This window comes from Hylobates moloch, unplaced genomic scaffold (genome assembly GCF_009828535.3).
Source record: "Hylobates moloch isolate HMO894 unplaced genomic scaffold, HMol_V3 SCAFFOLD_1, whole genome shotgun sequence".
NCBI lineage: Eukaryota > Metazoa > Chordata > Mammalia > Primates > Hylobatidae > Hylobates > Hylobates moloch.
This window is the reverse complement of record NW_026652276.1, coordinates 118,186,720-118,207,708: the sequence shown is the minus strand read 5'-3', so window position 1 is coordinate 118,207,708 and position 20,989 is coordinate 118,186,720. Positions and strand designations below refer to the sequence as shown.

The 20,989-nt window shown below is 42.9% G+C and overlaps 1 protein-coding gene across 5 annotated transcripts in view; it reads right to left on the bottom strand.

The window, feature by feature from the left end:
• The window catches only part of COBL (cordon-bleu WH2 repeat protein), a 308,687-nt gene that overhangs the window by 193,091 nt on the left and 94,607 nt on the right, over positions 1–20,989 (bottom strand). For all 5 annotated transcript variants that reach the window (XM_032758027.2, XM_032758029.2, XM_032758028.2 and 2 more), the window contains exon 2: positions 17,841–18,044. In XM_032758027.2, coding sequence (XP_032613918.1) covers positions 17,841–18,044 — 204 coding nt within the window. The remainder of the gene's footprint in view (positions 1–17,840; positions 18,045–20,989) is intronic.

Below are 20,989 nucleotides of genomic sequence, written 5' to 3'. Positions count from 1 at the left end.
ACAACAGAATCTTGAGCAGCCACTGAGTCAAAGGAGAAATCAAAAGGGAATTTAGAAAATATCTTGAGACAAATGGACATGGAAACAAAAGTTGTCAAAACTTATGGGATGGAACAAAACTAATACTAATAGGGAAGTTTATAGCAGTAAGATCCTACATTTAAAAAGAAGGAAGGGCCGGGCACAGTGGCTCACGCCTGTAATCCCAGCACTTTGGGAGGCCGAGGCAGGTGGATCACTTGAGGTCAGGAGTTCGAGACCAGCCTGGCCAACACAGTAAAACCCCATCTCTACTAAAAATATAAAAATTAGCCGAGCGTGGGATTACGGGCCTGTAATCTCAGCTACTTGGGAGGCTGAGGCAGCAGAATTGCTTGAACCTAGAGGGCAGAGCTTGCAGTGATCTGAGATCGCACCACTGTACTACAGCCTGGGTGAGAGAGCGAGACGCCGTCTGGAAAAATAATAACAACAATAATAATAATAAGGAGGAGGAGGAGGAGGAAGATCTCAAATAAACAACCTAACTTTACACTTCAGGGAACAAGAATAAAAACAAACTGAGCCCAAAGTTAGCACAAGGAAGTTAATAATAAAGATTACAGCAAAGATAATTGAAATAGAGAACACAAAAATTAAAAAAAAACTCTTGGCTGTATTAAAAAAAGAGAGAAGACTTAAAAACTGAAAGAGGAGCTATTATAACAAATATCTTAGAAATATGAATCCTAAGCCAAAAGAACAAAGCTGGAGGCATCACGCTACCTGACTTCAAACTATACTACAAGGCTACAGTAACCAAAACAGCATGGTACTGGTACCACAACAGAGACATAGATCAATGGAACAGAACAGAGCCCTCAGAAATAATGCCGCATATCTACAACTATCTGATCTTTGACAAACCTGACAAAAACAAGAAATGGGGAAAGGATTCCCTATTTAATAAATGGTGCTGGGAAAACTGGCTAGCCATAGGTAGAAAGCTGAAACTGGATCCCTTCCTTACACCTTATACAAAAATTAATTCAAGTTGGATTAAAGACTTAAATGTTAGACCTAAAACCATTAAAACCCTACAAGAAAACCTAGGCAATACCATTCAGGACATAGGCGTGGGCAAGGACTTCATGTCTAAAACACCAAAAGCAATGGCAACAAAAGCCAAAATTGACAAATGGGATCTAATTAAACTAAAGAGCTTCTGCACAGCAAAAGAAACTACCATCAGAGTGAACAGGCAACCTACAGAATGGGAGAAAATTTTTGCAACCTACGCATCTGACAAAGGGCTAATATCCAGAATCTACAATGAACTCAAACAAATTTACAAGAAAAAAAAAACAACCCCATCAAAAAGTGGGCGAAGGACATGAACAGACACTTTTCAAAAGAAGACATTTATGCAGCCAAAAAACACATGAAAAAATGCTCATCATCACTGGCCATCAGAGAAATGCAAATCAAAACCACAATGAGATACCATCTCACACCAGTTAGAATGGCCATCATTAAAAAGTCAGGAAACAACAGGTGCTGGAGAGGATGTGGAGAAATAGGAACACTTTTACACTGTTGGTGGGACTGTAAACTAGTTCAACCATTGTGGAAGTCGGTGTGGCGATTCCTCAGGGATCTCGAACTAGAAATACCATTTGACCCAGCCATCCCATTACTGGGTATATACCCAAAGGACTATAAATCATGCTGCTATAAAGACACATGCACACGTATGTTTACTGCGGCACTATTCACAATAGCAAAGAGTTGGAACCAACCCAAATGTCCAACAACGATAGACTGGATTAAGAAAATGTGGTACATATACACCATGGAATACTATGCAGCCATAAAAGATGATGAGTTCATGTCCTTTGTAGGGACATGGATGAAACTGGAAAACATCATTCTCAGTAAACTATCGCAAGGACAAAAAACCAAACACCGCATGTTCTCACTCATAGGTGGGAACTGAACAATGAGAACTCATGGACACAGGAAGGGGAACATCACACTCTGGGGACTGTTGTGGGGTGGGGGGAGTGGGGAGGGACAGCATTAGGAGATATACCTAATGCTAAATGACGAGTTAATGGGTGCAGCAAAACAACATGGTACGTGGATACATATGTAACAAACCTGCACATTGTGCACATGTACCCTAAAACCTAAAGTATAATAATAAAAAAATTCTATATTAAATATACATATATTTACATATTAAAAAAAGAAATATGAATAAAAAAGATCACTAGGCAGTATTACAAAAATACACTAACAAATCGCATAATCCCTAAAAAAAAGAAAAAAATGGATAAATTCCTCGACATGTACCAAAATTGAGTCAAGGAAAAGCAGAAATCCTGAAGAGACCAATAACAAATAAAGAGACTATATTAGCAATTAAATCTCATCACAAACAGAAAAGTCCAGGACTAAATCAATTCAATGAAGAACACTATCAAACAGTCAAGGAATAATTGATACTAGTCCTTTTTAAACTCTTCCAAATAAAAAATAGAAAAACAGGGCATATTTCCAAACAAATTTTATGAGGCTAGAATCATGCTGACACCAAAGTCAGACAACGATCGCAAAATAAAAGAATATTATAGGCTAATATCCCTGACGAACATGGATGCGGAAATCCTCAATAAAATACTAGCATACAAAATTCGACAGCACATTTAAAGGATTATACTCCACAACTAAGTAGGATTTCTCCCTGAGATGCAAGGATGGTTCAACATTTGCAAATTAATCATTGTGATACAACACATCAACACAAGGAAACATAGGAACTACATAATCATCTCAATGGATACAGAAAAAGCATTTGACAAAACTCAATATCCATGCATGCTAAAACTCTCACCAAAAAAGACAGAGAAGGAATTTACTTCAACATTATAAAAACCATATACAAAAAGCTCACAGCTAACATTATAATCAATGGAGAAAAACTGAAAGCTTTCAAGGTCCATACAAAGCAAGGATGTATGCTCTCACAACTTCTATTCAATACAGTACTGGCAGTCCTAGCCAGAGGCATTGGACAAGAAAAATAAATAAAAGGCACATACATCAAAAAATAACTGAAATTATCCCTGGTTACAAGTGATATGATCATACACATAGACAGCTCTGAAAACTCAACAAGAAAAAACTGTTAAAAGTAATAAACAATTTAAGTAAAGTTGCTTAATATAAAATCAATACAAAAAAATCAGTGGCTTTTTTTTTTTTTTTTTTTTTAAGACAGAGTCTCACTCTGTCGCCAGGCTGGAGTGCATGGTGCTATCTCGGCTCACTGCAACCTCCGCCTCCCGGGTTCAAGTGATTCTGCTGCCTCAGCCTCCCAAGTAGCTGGGACTATAGGCATGCACCACCACACCCAGCTAATTTTTGTATTTTTAGTAGAGACAGGGATTCACCATGTTGGCCAAGATGGTCTCGATCTCTTGACCTCGTGATCCATCCGCCTTGGCCTCCCAATGTGCTGGGATTACAGGCGTGAGGCACCGCACCCAACCAAAAAAAATCTGTGGCATTGCTATACATAAACCATTTAAAAAGGAAATTAAGAAAGTAGGAAAATTGCAATAATAAATAATAAAATACTTAGGAATAAACTTAACCAAACAGGTGAAAGATTGGTACACTGAATATTATAATACATTGATGAAAGAAATCAAAGGAGACACAGATAAATGTAAAGATGTCCTGTGTTCATGGATTAGAAGAATTAATATTGTTAAAATTTCCATATCTCACAAAAAGACCTACAGATTCAATGCAATCCCTATCAAAATCCCATTGGCATTCTTCACAGAAATGGAAAAGAAACAATCCAAAAATTCATATAGAACAACAAAAGATCTTGAATACTCAAAGATATCTTAAGAAAGAAGAACAAACCTGGAGGTATCAAACATCCTGATTTCAAAATATCTTATATAGCTATAGTGCACAGAATAGTATGGTACTTGCAGAAAATCAAACATGTAGACTAATGGAACAAAATAGAAAGCCCAAAAATAAATCCATGCATTAAGAGTCAGCAGATCTTTGCCAAGGATGCCAAGAAGTCACAATGGGGAAAGGACCATCTCTTCAACAAATAGTGCCAGGAAAACTGAATATTCACATGCAGAAAAATGAAATCTGACCCTTATCTCACTCTATATAAAAAAAAAACTCAAAATGGACTATAAACACTTAAATATAAGATTTGAAGCCATAAAACTATGAGAAGAAAACACAGGAAAAAGCTTCATGACATTGGTCTGGGCAGTTTTTTGTTTGTTTGTTTTTGTTTTTTGGGTTTTTTTTTTTTTTTTTTTTTTTTTGCAGCTATGACACTAAAAGCATAGAGAGCAAAAGCAAAAATAGACAAATAGGACTGCATCAAGCTATAAGGCTTCTGTCCAGCAAAGGAACAGTCAACAGAGAGAAGTGCAATCTATGGAATGGGAGAAAATACTTGACAGCCACATATCCAATTAAAGGATTAATATCCAAAATAGATAAAGAACTCAAACAACTCAATAGCAAATAACCCCCTTAAAATGGGCAAAGGATCTGAATAGATATTTCTCAAAATAAGACATATAAATGGTCAACAGGTATACTGAACATCGCCATCAGGAAAGTGCAATTCAAAACCACAATATCACCTCACACCTGTTAGAATGGCAATTTTACCAAAAAGACAAAAAATAGCAAGTGTTGGTGAGAATGTGGAGAAAAAGAAAACCTTGAACATTGCTGGCAGGAATGTAAATTGGTACAGCCATTATGGAAAACAGTCTGGTGGTTCTTCAAAAAATTAAAAATAGAATTACCATATAACCCACCAATCCCAGTTCTGGGTACATATTTCTAAAGAAAATGGGCCAGGCACGGCGGTTCACGCCTGTAATCCTAGCACTTTGGGAGGCCAAGGTGGGCGGATCACCTGAGGTCAAGAGTTCAAGACCAGCCTGGCCAACAACGTGAAACCCCATCTCCACTAAAAATACAAAAATTAGCCAGGCGTGGTGGCACATGCCTGTACTCCCAGGTACTCGGAAGGCTGAGGCAGGAGAATTGCTTGAACCCAGGAGGCAAAGATTGCACTGAGCCAAGATCGCACCACTGTATTCCAGCCTGGTTGACAGAGCAAGACTGTCTAAAAAGAAAGAAAATGAAATCAGAATTTTTAAGAGATATCTGCACTCCCGTATCTATTGTAGCGCTATTCACAGTACCTATTGCAGCAGTATTCACAATAGCCAAGAAGTGGAAGTAACCTAAATGACTGTCAATGGATGAATGGATAAAGAAAATGTGGCACGTATATACAATGAAGTACTACATAGTCTTAAAAGAGAAGGAAATCCTGCCACATGTGACAACATGGATGAAGCTGGAGGACAATACACTAAGTAAAAGCCAGACAGAAAGACAAACAGGACCTGATTCACTTATATGTGGAATCTAAAATAGCTGAACTCCTAGAAGCAGAGAATAGAATAGCAGTTGCAGGGGCCAGGCAATAGGGAGGTGGTCAAAGACACACAGTTTCTGTTACGAAGGACAAGTAAGCTCTGGAGATCTGGTGTCTAATGTCCACCATGAGGACTGCAGCTGACAATACTGCACTGTATACTTGAAATGTGCTAAGAGAGTCGACCTTCAGTGTTCTCACTACACACACACACACATACACACACAAGTCTGTAAAGTGACAGATGTGTTAACTACTTTGTGGCAATTCACAAATATATATGTATATCAACAATAAGTTATACACCTTTAATATATACCATTTCTATCTGTCAATTACACTCCCAATAAAGCTGAAAATAAAACACAAGAAAAAAAAAGAAAATCACTTTTCCCAATAGGTACTTGGTACAGTGGACATTTTTTTTGGTTAAGGAATGGAAGGAAACTGGAATGAAAGTACACATTTAATTTAACAAGCGATTACAGATCACCTAGTGGGTGCAATGTGTTACTAAGTCAATTGGAAGACTCTAAAATAAATAAAATTTTGTCTCTGAATTCAAACAAAACATTTGCAAAGCCCTAGGTGCCTCATCAGCCAGAGACACTCGTTCATTCCTCCGTGACCCTGAGCATGAGCTGCAGGACCCTAACACTGAACCATAAACCCACAGGCAAACCCAATCCTACAAGAATCCCTAAAGTGCCCTCTTTCTCATGCCAATGCTACAAGAAAAGAGCATCAATAATGTTCTCACTGATACAAACAATGCTCAAAGCTATCTCCATGACAATATTTACCCTCATCCACTCTCCAGGAAGTGATTAAGGAACAGGAGGTGCCAGTGAGGAAGATACTAAACACCCCTGGGAAGTGGGTGCTGGTGGCGGTGGGAGCACCTGGTGCGGCCTGGGCAGCCCCAACCCTCCAGAACCCCACAGCAGGGCATGCAGGCTAATAACCACCATGAGTTCTGATTCTTTCAGATCCTGAGTAAAAACCTTCATCTCAATGAAGAGCTCCAGGAAACAAAACAGGGAGAACATCACCATGCACCTGCAGACACGACAGTCCACAGAGAACCCTCAGCATAGCGAACACTTCTTAAAAATGCGAACACCACAGGCTCCTGACCACATCCTGTGTATCTGTGATGAGCCTGTGGCCACATCGTGCACCGCCCATGGTGTCCTGCAGTCCTCCTGCAGTCTGAGGATGGGGAGTGGGTCCCTGGGTTTCCACGAGGCAGGGGAGCTGGGGTCCACTCTTGTCTGACCTGACTTGCTTTCCCTCTAATCCCCACCAAGAGGCTGTCTCTACCCAGTAAACAGATACAAATCAGTTATCAAACACAAAAATTACACAAATGCCACTACTGTGATCCTTTGTTCTTTTAGTCCAACAACTGGTGACAGGTTTGGAGCATCTAGAGAGGTGAAAGGGAGTGGACAGCCCGGGGCTCCACAGCTTTTCCCAAGCACAGAGAATGATCCCACCTGGCCACGGCAGAAGCCAGTATGCAGTGTGCTCTCAGAGTGTATTAATTGCAGCCAAATAAATAATTGAGTGCCCAAATCTCCACCCTGTGTGCCAAATGGATCTCCACAATACAGTCTGCTGGTCAATCCTCCACAATGTGGGCCTTTATACCCCTGCCCCACCCCGTGAAGGCAGCTCTGCCCAGCGAGTGCTCCTCATGTGAAAGCTGCCATGATATCCTCAGCAGTCGAGGGTGGGAGTAGATCATCAACAACCCACCTGCCCAAATTTAAATTGGGGGGAGGCAAAACTCCACCCCCAAACCCTGTAGGGACATGATAATAAAACCCAGTCCCCACAGACATGAGTTATCAGACATGCTTAAGTTACTTGCAGGGCACAGTTACCCTCTCAACCTGGAGGAGACCTCAGACACCATCCCTTCCCAGGGCTGGAACCCGTACCCAGGACAGCGGGGCTTCCACATCAAAGTGGGAGGTTTGGGGGCTGCCAGGAGCTCCAGCTTTGGCTGCTGCTTTGCTCTCTCTGGGGCTGCCTCTATTCGTGTCAGGTAAACACAGCTTTCTAAGGAAGACCTGACTTGGTGGCATTAAAGAACCTGGACACACACAAGCTCAACCCTGTGAGGACATGGGTCCAAAAGCAGGAACTCGTCTTATGACACTTCCTGCAGGGTTTGAGACTCTGTGTGACCCTTCCCAGTCTCATGTAAAATTCAGCTTGATTGACTACTTTTCCACTACACACTTTTCTGAAGCACGTCTTTGCACAGCAAGGTGTGAGGGAATGCCGTTTCTGCTACTTTGCACCACGCCCTTTAAGTTGCTACTGGCTGACATTTTCAAATGCCAAACTCCAAATAGCCAGTTCTTTCTAGTCTCCTTTGATGCTACTGTAGAATTCACCCAGAGAGGCCACCCTTGGGACAATGGCAGTGCCCAAAAATGGACAGAGAGTCAGAGCTGCTGCCTACTCCCTGTGCGTTTTCCTTACACGCTCATCAGATCCCAACCTGCCTCTCATCTCCTGAGGACAAAGGATTAATGATTCTCTAATTGGGTGTTACAAGTGCATCCCTCCACAAGACCTCAGTAGGTCACTGTGCCATTGGGCCACGGGTAAGTGGAAGAGGCTGCCTGGCCACTCACACATTCTCGCCAACTCCAGGGTCTGACCTCCCCTCCTCACCACCTCTGATGGAGCAGCCCCATCCTGATCTGCAGCTTTGCCCATTGATTAGGGATTAGGCGTGATTTCTCACATCAGCACTGGGTGCAGTGACGGCACTCAGAACAGCCTGCCTGGGATGCAATCCTGGTACCAGTGCTCACTGCCTCTCTGACCTGGGTGGGGCCGACTGCATCCTCTGTGCCTCAGCTTTATTACTGGTGAGAGCAGAACGACAGTGCCCACCTCACAGGGTGGAGACAGTTTTATGTGAAGTAACATTTTTAAGGCACTGAGCACAGTGCCAGGCATGTGGTAGGCACAAGGTCAGTACTTGCTAAATAAATGAGTTAATTTGTTCCCACCTTTTCTATTTTGGATTCTACATAGTAAGGCATTCGCCTAGCTCAGGGCAGAGGATCACCTGTCTGTATGTTGCCAAACACCATCCTGCTCTCGGCAAATACCAAGATATTAGACCCTTTCAAAGCAACATCTTTGAAGCAATGCAGAATAGAGTTTCTCCAGTTGTACAAAGAATAAAACTAAGACAATTAGACCCTCTCAGAATGTCAAAGAGTCAGGTATGTTAGGAAAGTGACGAGAGCTAGGGCTCTCCCTGGCCTCAGGGATGATCCCACAGGATCGCCATTTTCATTGACTACACAGACATCAAGAAAAATCTCATCTCTCTCCTTCTCTCTCTGCCTCTCCTTCTCTCTCTGCCTCTCCTTCTCTCTCTCTCATCATCTATCTATATTCAGGTTAAATCTCAGGTTCAATGGAAGGATAAAAGACAGTAACAAAATGGAATGATTACCTTAAAATCAAGAGAGCAGGGGTGGAGGGGGTTATGAGAGCAGGCCTTTCAGGTTTCTCTCCCCTTCCTCCGCAACACCGTTTTTACCTCTAACTTCTTTACCTCTGTTCCCCCAAATGCCTTTTAAGTGCTCATAAGGTAGAGGTAAATGTTATTTTTTTTTCGTATTTGTTGTGGTCTCTGATTTTAAACTTAACAGTAGAATTATTATAGTTCTTTAAAAATAATATTTTCCAAATGTGTACAGACTTCAAAAAAATTTTTTGTTTGAGTCAGTGACTTCAATTAGAAAAAAAACTGGTTTTCTTTTGTAGGTGGTTCTTTTTGAAATCTTAGCAGAGCCCTAGACAAGAAACGGACAGCCTGTGCCAATACCCGTCCTAGTGCAGAGGGGCCACTGCCCCTCAGAAAGCAGGCAACAGCAAAAGATTGCTTGAGGAACACACAATGTCAGAGAGGCCAAGTCCTACTTCCATTTCCATCAGACCCTGGCCGATTAATGAATTACCCTTCTCTAACTGAGGGGACTTAAATCTACATTACAAGCCAGCTGTCCTACCAGATCCTCAGACCCCACTCAGTGTGGAAATGGACTGAAAAATACTCTGTGATGAGGCTACCAAGGGCCGTTCTTGAGCCGCTGACACGAATCATTTCTACAGTCCCCCTGTTCATGCCACCCCACCAGTGAGACCTTGGGCTCATTCTTAGGACCATGTACTCATCGAGTATCCCTGACATCTAGCAGGGCTAGTGACATGCACCATAGCAAGGGATTGCAAACTTTAACACGCAATCTGAACCTTCAGGGCTTGCTGAAACACAGGTTGCTATGCTCCTCCCCAGCATTTCTACTCAGGTCTGGGGAAGGGCTGGGAATTTGCATTTCTAACAAGTTCTAAAGTGAGGCCATTGTTGCTGGTCTGGAACCCCACTTTGAGAATTGCTAGACTCTAAGTACCCAGGACGTGCACACTTAGTACGTATGTGTTAAGTAAATAGGTAACTCAGTGCCAAGTTTACAAATCACTTTAAAGTAGCTGTGGCTACTTCCCAACACAATGTTAAAACAAATTTAATTTGTATGAACTGTCAAATCTTAAACTGGTCCAGAGTGGCCTAGTTTCTTGTGTGGGACCAACGCCACTGTGTGGCCCTAAGCTCTGCATGAGGCAGACTCTGGTATAACAGAGTCAAGCCCTGGGAGAGAGTCCAGTCTGACAGCTTAATATGGGTCCTCTACAGCAGCGGTCCCCAAACCCCCTGCTACAGACAACAACCAGTCAATGGTGTGTTAGAAGCCAGGTAGCACAGCAGGTGAGCAGTGAACAAGCAAGCATTTCCCCCTGAGTTCCATCTCCTGTCCGACCGCAGTGGCATTCGATTCTCATAGGAGCATCAATCCTATTGTGAACTGTGTATGCGCTCCTTATGAGAACCTAATGATACACATAATGTGCTTGAATCATCCCGAAGCCATCCCCAGCCTGGTCTGTGGAAAAACTGTCTTCCACAAAACCAGTCCCTGGTGCCAAAAAGCTTGTGGCCCACTGCACTACAGGCAGTTCATGCTGACAAGGCCCTACACAAAGGGACACATCAGCAGAACACAAAAATGGTCAATGTGGAGACAGGTGACCTGAGGAAGCCCAGAACTGGGGAAGTCTAGGTGTGAGGCTGAGTTCTCTGTAAGGATGCAGTTTCTGAGAGGCCTGGGTCCCAGGCCTGTCAACTGAGGTGGGCAAGGGCCTACCTCGCAGATGCAAATCAGAAGCCACATCGCTGGAAACGAAACCCATGACTAACAACAGAGCCACAGTGAGGAGGATGGTGTCAGACTTCAGAGAGTTGGCCAAGCCCTCACAAACCCACACACCTCCCGGGGCCAAGCAGCTGCTACCAGTCTGTGAGGGCTCTCACGACGTGAATTTAGGGAGAGACGGGGGTTGCTGCTAACTGGAAAGGGAATGCCTTCTATAAAGGCATCCACATTTCAAAACTGTTAAAAGACAATGCTGGCTGGGCACGGTGGCTCACGCCTGTAATCCCAACACTTTGGGAGGCCGAGGCAGGCAGATCACTTGAGGTCAGGAGTTCCAGACCAGCCTGGCCAACATGGTGAAACCCTGTCTCTACTAAAAATGCAAATATTAGCTGGACGTGGTGGCACGCACCTGCAATCCCAGCTACTCGGGAGGCTGAGCTGAGGCAAGAGAATCACTTGAACCTCGGAGGCACAGGTTGCAGTGAGCCGAAACTGTGCCACCACTGCACTCTAGCCTGGGAGACAGGGCAAGACTCTATGTACTTAAAAAAAAAAAAAAAAAAGACAATGCTGGTTGTGTTCTTCGACATGGAAAGAGGTGATGTGCAGAGTCTGGGAACCTGGGAAAACCGCCAGTTACCCTGTCCAGATGGGATGTGTTACCTGGACAGGTGTGAACAGGTGATCTCAGACATGGAGTGCATTCTGGTTGGCTTCAGCCTTGAAGGAATCCCTTTGCTGACCACAGTAACTGTGACCTTTCTTAATTCTGGTCTCCTCATTTTTTGGCCTACATCTTGGAGGTCACCTTACTTCATAATCTAGAGCCTTCTGTGTCCAGATTATAAGCAAGTTAGTTGTTTTCTAGGTGATTCTCACTCAGCAGATCAATCAACATGTACCCTGGGGGCCCCTGACATAGCCCAGTTACCCTTAAAATCACCTGTTGGTGCTGGGCTTAAAAATGCATGTCAATTTTGTATGCTACTTTTCATATAAAGCTATTTTTCCTGTGTTTGAAGAAAATTAATACTGCGATGCACCAGCTTCCTCATTGCTTGCCTAGCGCTGCCTAGTGCAGTTCCCAGTGGCACACGCAGTCTTGTTTGAGATTGGTGGAGCTGCAGGGAGGCCTACAGGATACTCTTCAGTACAGGCCATACCAGTGTCCAGGCCAACATAACTCCTGCTTCTCAGCCTAGCTTCAAGCAATATTGAATGCCCTGCTTCTTACATAAACCGGCATTTTGCAAATCCTATTTTTTTTTTCTCTACTTGCTGAGGAGTCTTCTTCACAGTGCCTCACAAAAGTTAGCAACAAACTCAGTATATATTTTGACCAATGAATAAATAAGCATGATCACATGCTTTAATCCATCAAGATCTCACACCATGAGACCTCCCTTATGTATAATTGGTATAACACCAATGTCAAAAACACCAACAGCACCTTCTGTGAATGTTTAGGAAGAATGTGTCCACCTTTTGTGAGGATAAGCAGTTCATAGTTTATAGCCAGCTCCTTAACCTTGTCACTTCCCCACAAAAAAGATTTTCATAAAGAAAACATATTAGAAATCGGACATTGATCACATTCTGCAAATCACAGTGGGCTTTTTGGCATGTTTTTGTTTTTTTTCAGCTTCGTTCGGATTAAGCCCACACAAACAAAGCCTTAATGAGGCAGAAACATCATAGGGAGGTTGGGAAGGCGGGCATTAGAAGTGATGAGTGAGGATCCAGATGATCATACCCACTGAACATGCCAAGACTCACTGGCCATCAGAGAAATGCAAATCAAAACCACAGTGAGATACCATCTCACACCAGTTAGAATGGCCATCATTAAAAAGTCAGGAAACAGGCCGGGCGCAGTGGCTCACGCTTGTAATCCCAGCACTTTGGGAGGCCGAGGCAGGCGGATCACGAGGTCGGGAGATCGAGACCACGGTGAAACCCCGTCTCTACTAAAAATACAAAAAATTAGCCGGGCGTGGTGGCGGGCACCTGTAGTCCCAGCTACTCCAAGAGGCTGAGGCAGGAGAATGGCGTGAACCCGGGAGGCGGAGCTTGCAGTGAGCCGAGATTGTGCCACTGCACTCCAGCCTGGGCGATAGAGCGAGACTCCGTCTCAAAAAAAAAAAAAAGTCAGGAAACAACAGGTGCTGGAGAGGATGTGGAGAAATAGGAACACTTTTTACACCGTTGGTGGGACTGTAAACTAGTTCAACCATTGTGGAAGTCAGTGTGGCGATTCCTCAGGGATCTAGAACTAGAAATACCATTTGACCCAGCCATCCCATTACTGGGTATATACCCAAAGGACTATAAATCATGCTGCTATAAAGACACATGCACACGTATGTTTACTGCGGCACTATTCACAATAGCAAAGAGTTGGAACCAACCCAAATGTCCAACAACGATAGACTGGATTAAGAAAATGTGGCACATATACACCATGGAATACTATGCAGCCATAAAAAATGATGAGTTCATGTCCTTTGTAGGGACATGGATGAAACTGGAAAACATCATTCTCAGTAAACTATCGCAAGGACAAAAAACCAAACACTGCATGTTCTCACTCATAGGTGGGAATTGAACAATGAGAACTCATGGACACAGAAAGGGGAACATCACACTCCGGGGACTGTTGTGGGGTAGGGGGAGAGGGGAGGGACAGCATTAGGAGATATATCTAATGCTAAATGACGAGTTAATGGGTGCAGCAAAACAACATGGCACAGGGATACATATGTAACAAACCTGCACATTGTGCACATGTACCCTAAAACCTAAAGTATAATAATAAAAAATAAAAAAAAATTTAAAAAATTAAAAAATTAAAAAAAAAGACTCACTTCTAGCTCAGGTTACCAAAGTGGGCTCTGGCTCCCAGGAATTTACTCTATTGTAAAGGGTAGTCTTCCAACAGAAGCATAATCACACCAAGGTGCACCTGACTTTTAACCTTGTGACTTTCGGAACAGCCTTCTTGGGGCCTACTCAACAGTGCATGGCAGCAAAGCTGTCCTCTCGAAAGTTACTTCCTTCAGCCTCCGGGGCCAGGACCTCACATCCAAGAGTGCAAGGCCAAGGCCACGGCCTTTCAGAGGCTGCACATGTGCTCCATCAATACCTTCACAGGACAGAGAGGGATGAGGGTCCCTCCCAGCCTCCCTTCCCTTGCATGTGAGAACAGGTGAGCCCTCTACAGAAGGAACATGGAGACCCAACACCTGCTGCTGCAAGACTCCTGTGCTGTTTCACACAGACAGGGACCTAAAACTCCCTGCACAGGTCTAAGCTTGTCTGTTGTAAAGGGGGTGCAATGGCCTGTAGAGGCAGAATCACAGGACTGAATATGAGGCAGATTTCCTCTCTTCTGCAAAAGGAAGGCTTGCCTTCTTCTGCCCCAGCCCTTGGCCTTGAACACCAGCTTGGATGCAAGGCACTGACCACATCACAATGACACAGCCTAGCATACTAAATACCTGACACCCTTTTGTAAAGGGCTCTTTGAAGATCTTTTCTTTTTTTAGACGGAGTCTCACTCTGTTGCCCAGGCCAGAGTGCATAGGCACAATCTCAGCTCATTGTAACCTCTGCCTCCCAGGTTCAAGTGACTCTCCTGCCTTAACTTTCCGAGTAGCTGGGATTACAGGCAAGCACCACCACGCCCAGCTAATTTTCTTTACTTTTAGTAGAGACAGGTTGGCCAGGCTGGTCTCAAACTCCTGACCTCAGGTGATCCACCCACCTTAGCCTCCCAAAGTGCTGGGATTACCGGCATGAGCCACTGCACCTGACCGAAAGATCTTTTCTTTTCTTGTGCCTCAATTAAAGTGATGGGATTGTGGCCTCTGTCCAGCCACTGTGTGGGGTGCTTGGTAATACCATCCCTAAGGTAGGCCAGAACATTTCCCCTATGAATGGCTCAGAGCACCAATTCTCATGTCTTAATCTGTAAGAACAGACTTCAACTTTTATTTATGTTTCTAAATTCAAGGGAAGCTAAAAAAAAAAAAAAAAATTCACTGATTTTCCAAATGGGATTATCAGCATCCAATTACTAATGTGTTTCCTTTGTGGAATCTTTCATGTCAGGAAATAACACAGTTAAGGGGCTGACTATAAATTACAAACTCCTTGCTTACCCTATGAAAAGGTGGCATGTTCTTTACTAAACCCACTTTTTAAGACAGAAGAGAAACCACAATGACAAAAAATAAGTAGATCTATTTTAAGCAAGGATCAGGAACTTAACTGCAGCCCACTCTTATATTAATAAAGAGCATAACGTAAAACCAATTCCCAAAGCAAGGAGCTACTGCATCCGCAATAGTTATCCCACCAAAGACCCACTGGTGGCAGCTCACAGCTGCTGCTATAACTCACTGATGCTTCAGGAAACCATGAGAAGGGATAATAATTCACTACTTAAGAAAGACAACATTATTTTAATACTCCATCTCTAAGGCTGCACCTATTCTCAGTCACTACATTACAAAACTACATGGTGGCAACCTCTACTTTATAAGGGAAATAAAAGAAATGAAAGCATTATTTTAAAATAATATTTTTACTTTTAGAATGGGCATTCTATCCTTTCCTTGTGCATTCGTAAAACTGGATCCATGGACTGCAGGATTAAGACATGATCCACAACGCCATTTTCTTTTCTTTTCTTTTCTTTTTTTTTTTTGAGATGGAGTTTCTCTCTTGTTGCCCAGGCTGTAACGCAATGGCGTGATCTCGGCTCACCACAATCTCCATCTCCCGGGTTCAAGCGATTCTCCTGCCTCAGCCTCCTGAGTAGCTGGGATTACAGGCATGCGCCACCACGCCTGGCTAATTTTTTTGTATTTTTATTAGAGACGGGGTTTCACCATGTTGGCCAGGCTGGTCTCAAACTCCTGATATCAGGTGATCCGCCCACCTCGGCCTCCCAAAGTGCTGGGATTACAGGCATGAGCCACCACGCCTGGCCCACAATGCCATTTTCTAAACAAAATATGTACCTAGGAATTGGGCTAAAATATAAGAATGGCAAGTAAACCCTAATATACCCACTGAGAAAATTTCATGCATACACTAAAGTGTTTTTTAAACCTATAATAATGTGACTAATTTCTTATGTTACAAAGTTATATAGGAAAAGTGTACTTTGGCCTATGACTACTTTATAAAACAAAGAAACTCACAGAAACTCCTGTCACTCCACTGTGCATGAACCCTGGGGGGAAAGCCTATAGAACTGCCGCAAGAGATAGTGGCTTCCAGTGGACCAGGCTTTGAGCCCAGGCACCTCCCACCTTGATCCACTGTAGATAGCTAATCGTGCCTGAGCCCTCCTGGTATGACCACAGCCACAGGACCCCCACTGAGAAGCAACCTCCCGTTCTAGCTCAGTGGCCCACACTGGAGAGCAGGCTGGCCTCACCTGGTACAGCTGAAATACTGTATCCCACGACTCAACAGTTCCAATCCTAGGTATATTCTGAGGCCTCGAGCAATGCTCCCCAAATTTTTATTCACTTATCTCATAAAATACTTTTGAAAAACATATGCACCCCTTTGCCAATTAGACTGTCACCTGGAATTTTGATTATACACTGGTTAATTTGATAAAAGTAACAAAATAGTTGCAAAGGATTAGGTAATTTCAACTATAATCTAAATACTGGTATTTTAAAATAAAATGCTTACATCACTTTTTAAAAGGCATCTGTGAGAATAAAATCACCCAGAGTGATTTAATTTTCACCATTATCCATTAAAATTACTCAAGCAAACTGCTTCATAAGAATAAAACATTTTATATCATTTCTTTTTTTCTGGAGATGAAGTTTCGCTCTTGTTGCCCAGGCTGGAGTGCAATGGCACAATCTCGGTTCACTGCAACCTCTGTCTCCTGGGTTCAAGCAATTATCCTGCCTCAGCCTCCTGAGTAGCTGGGACTACAGGCATGCACCTCTATGCATGGCTAATTATTTTGCATTTTTAGTAGAGATGGGGTTTCACCATTTTTGCCAGGCTGGTCTCATACTTCTGACCTCAAGTGATTTGCCTGCCTCAGCCTCCCAAAGTGATGAGACTACAGGCCACCGTGCCCAGCCCATTTTATATCATTTCTTACTCTCCTTGTTTTCTTATAAATACTGCTTCAATTCAATGCTGCATCAGAATTATACAAATATGTATGAATGCTTGAAAGTTTTTGTAATTAATCATTCTATCATACTTCTCTACAGTAAAAACATGCATAAATTATAGTTAACTTTTTTCTGTGACTTGGTTAGATTTTTTTATTATACATTGGGTTATCACTTAAAGTATCAGTAAGAATAGCACAAAACTATTTAAACAATAAAATTATGATTATTTTGATCATTGTCAAACATAAAATGTGCAAATCTATTGGTCATAAATTCAAAATGCTATGATGAAGGAGGCTTTGACAATGTTTCAGCCGCACCTTTTGTGAGTTAAGTGGAGTGGGACACTCAGCCATGGGCAGATCAGTCCTGAGAAGAGTGCATGTGGGAACTGAGGGTCTCAAATTCAAGCCCTTAAATTGGAAATCCATGATTGGGTTGGTTTATTCCTTCATCTAAACCTGAAATATTTTCACTTTAGAAAGTTGATTGCCAGTTGTACACACACCTCCACATGTTGCTGCAAGTAGGTGTGGGAATGGTTAATTCAGGAGGCTGCCCTCCTGGCTGGGTCCCTTCAGAGCTGAGGATGCCTGAGGCACACTGTGGCTGCTGTCTCATCCAGGGGTGTAGGTCACCGCTACACCTGCCCTCCTTTCTAAGCCTGCCTCCTCATAGGAGGGAGCCCTGGAGCCCCAGCTCTCCTAAGCATCTGGTGAGCCATCATGGCTGGATCAGTTAGCATAAGCTCACCCCAGGTAGGACAGACAGTTCAGGCCGCTCTAAGTAGTCACTAGGCCCGATTTATATCCATGAGTTCCCTGAGGTCAGACCTGATGAGGAGGAAAATGCAATACATCAACATCCGCCTTTCCATTCTCCCCGCTATACTCGCAAAGTGAGTACAGCGACTCCTCCCGCAGCACCGGCTCTCACCTCCCGCTGAGCACGCTCCTCTTCTCCAGCCCGCTGGGCAGGACCACGGTGACATCCATGGTGCTGGCCCTCAGCGCCTCCTTCATGCGAACCAAGTTCTGCTGCGACCCGAGGTCCCCGTCATGGGCGGACTTCTGGTCACTGTGCACGTGCAGAGTGGCAGCCTTTCCAGGAGGTGGGGGAGCACGAGCCTTCATCTTCCTCCTTAAAAACCACAACACAGAGGCACAGAGTGAGTGGCAATGTTCCTACCAGCCTCGGAATAATTCATTCTTACACATACTCAGGTCTGTCTTCAGGAGCACCTTCCGAGTGCCATGGCCTTTTTAAAATCAATGTCCGCCAAACAAGTAAAAACTAATAAAGTAAACAAAATAGAGAAAGGGTTATTGAAAGGAAGCATTCCGGAAAGAAACACCTTAAAAACGTGCTTGCTGTCAGGGAGGTACACAAGCCTGTTTTCACAGGATCTGGTCAAGGGGAGGGTGGGTGCAGTGGGGTTTGGCCCGACCCTACAGGGATGACATATCACACGAATTAATGATCACAATGAATCAGGTGGGCTCGCTGACACATGCAACACTCTATTAAATCTTGCCCCAGCTCCAAATCTATGGCCAGTTCTGAGGATCTGGAGTCCATGGATCCATGATCTCGAGGATGTGTTGTGCTAAATTAGCCAGAAAGTCGATCACACCGCCACCTGTCCACACGGCCACCGTGGACGGATGCGGCTGTTTGGCAGGGAAAGGATGCGGGTGATGGTAAAGGGGTAACTAACGCATAATCCCCTTCGCCTTTGTTTTCACCTTATTTCAGACTGTGCTTCAAATGCTCAATTCACCTTGTGGGGGATTTCTAAACACCTATGAGTCACCCACACTGAGGAACATTTTCTTTTAACATTTATTTTAGGTTCAGGGGTCCATGTGCAGGTAAATTGCATGTCACCAGGGTTAGGTGTACAGATTATTCCATCACCAGGTAGTGAGCACAGTACCCAACAGGTGGTTTTTCAATCCTCACCCTCCTCCCACCTTCCACCCTCAAGTAGGCCCTGGTTCTGATGAATATTTTTAGAAATTCTTGTTTCCTCCAGATTAGCCAGGGAAAGCAACTGGCCTTGTTTTATACAGGTACCTTATTTTATATATAGAATACATGTATATGTGTGTATATATATGTATGTACATATTTTGATATAAGAACGTTACTTTATATAGACCCTGGTATTTTATTGTCGTGGTAGCAGGTCAAGTACTTACTTGATACTTAACATTCACTAGGACCTATGCTAATAATAACCTTACCAAGTTTACCTTATTGAGAGATCTGTGGCTCACCCAAAGGCATACAATTATCTGGTGCCTGCATAGACATGGAACTCAGACCTGGCTGACTCCAGAGGGTTTGCTCCCGCTGCCTCCCTCCCGCTCTGGCCATACCCTAGTTAGAGGGTCCGCAGAGAGGCAGTGAGAGCCTCAGCACACTTTCACCTCTGCTCAGAGTGGTCTTCCGAAGGCATCTGGCATGAAGGATCAGAGACACAGGAATTCCTTTCCTAGAAATTTACTCTAAACAATCCCACAAGACAGCATTGTGAGAGGCTCAAAGATGGTCATCATGACATAAATTCTAACGGCAAACAAATAGCCCAACCATACATTAATAAATTAACACATAAATAATCTAATCATGTGTCAATCATAACAAATAAATAATCTAATCATGCATCAATAAAAGACAATGTCAATAAATTATGTTATACCAGAACTAGGCAAATACACCTTAAAAGTATATTGTTCTATGTGCAAAAATGCTCAATACAGGCTTTTTTAAATAACAACGTTCAGAATATTATTTGTTTAGGAAAATTCTATTTTTAAAGGGAGGTCTACATTAATTATAGCAATGGATCATAAAGCAGTTTAGAAAGATAAAGAATTGGCAAAAATGACCTTGGGTGATGGGTAGTATGACATACGTTTTGCTATTTTTATTTGTACACATTTCCTAATTGTTCTATAGCATCATTTGTATAAGTATTACTTATAAAATGAAAGCCGTCATTTAAAATGACAGCAAAAGTGATTAGATGAGGTTGTAAACTTACTGACATTCACGTCACTGGTTAATGTAAAGTTACTCACATTCACGTCATTAAAATAATATTCGGGGGCCAGGTGTGGTGGCTCATGCCTGTAGTCTCGGCACTTATGGGAGGCCAAGGCGGCCAGACTGCCTGACTCAGGAGCTCAAGACCAGCCTGGCCAACATGGTGAAATTCTGTCTCTACTAAAAACACAAAAAATTAGCCAGGCGTGGTGGCAAATGCCTGTAATCCCAGCCAGTTGGGAGCCTGAGGCAGGAGAATCACTTGAACCCGGGAAGCAGAGGCTGCAGTGAGCCGAGATCGCACCACTGCACCCCAGCCTGGGCAACAAGAGTGAAACTCTGTCTCAATAATAATAATAATAATAATAATAATAATAATAATAATAATAACATTCAGATCTCATCCTCTGCTATAAGTAGGTAAAAATTCTCTTTTTCTTATTAAAAGGCTTACACTTACAATATTTATAATTTTTGTTATATCCTTATCCACTATATACTTCTTTCAATTTATAGAGATAAAAATAAAATAGTCAACATATATGGCACCATTGTAAGGACTAAATATTTATTCAATGCCTCAGTATACCACTTTAAGGAGGTATTACTGATACTCCTATTTTATAGCTGAAAGTGTGAGCACACCTTCCCAAAGTCACAGAGAGGTAAAACTGATAAACTGAAGACAATTTGGTTTCAAAGCCTGAAATTTAACCACTAAGTTATTCAGTCATTATTACAAAGAAGAGATTCCATACCATTTCAGAGACGGAAAAAATCAAGACAGAGAGAAACAGCTTATGGATTCTTTCATTAACCACCCTTTGGTCTAGGGCTAGAAGCCCAGGCTCTGAGCCATTAGCATTACCTCCCAAAGGTGCTTTCAGGGAAAAAAAAAAAAAGTGTTTTTCATTTTTAGGAAAGGAGTATCTTTTCCAATTTAGCTAGCTTGGACTCCTTTAGAACTCACCAGTTCAAACAGGAAGCAGCATTTATTCATTTATTCATTTAGCCGGCACCACAATGGGAGTGAG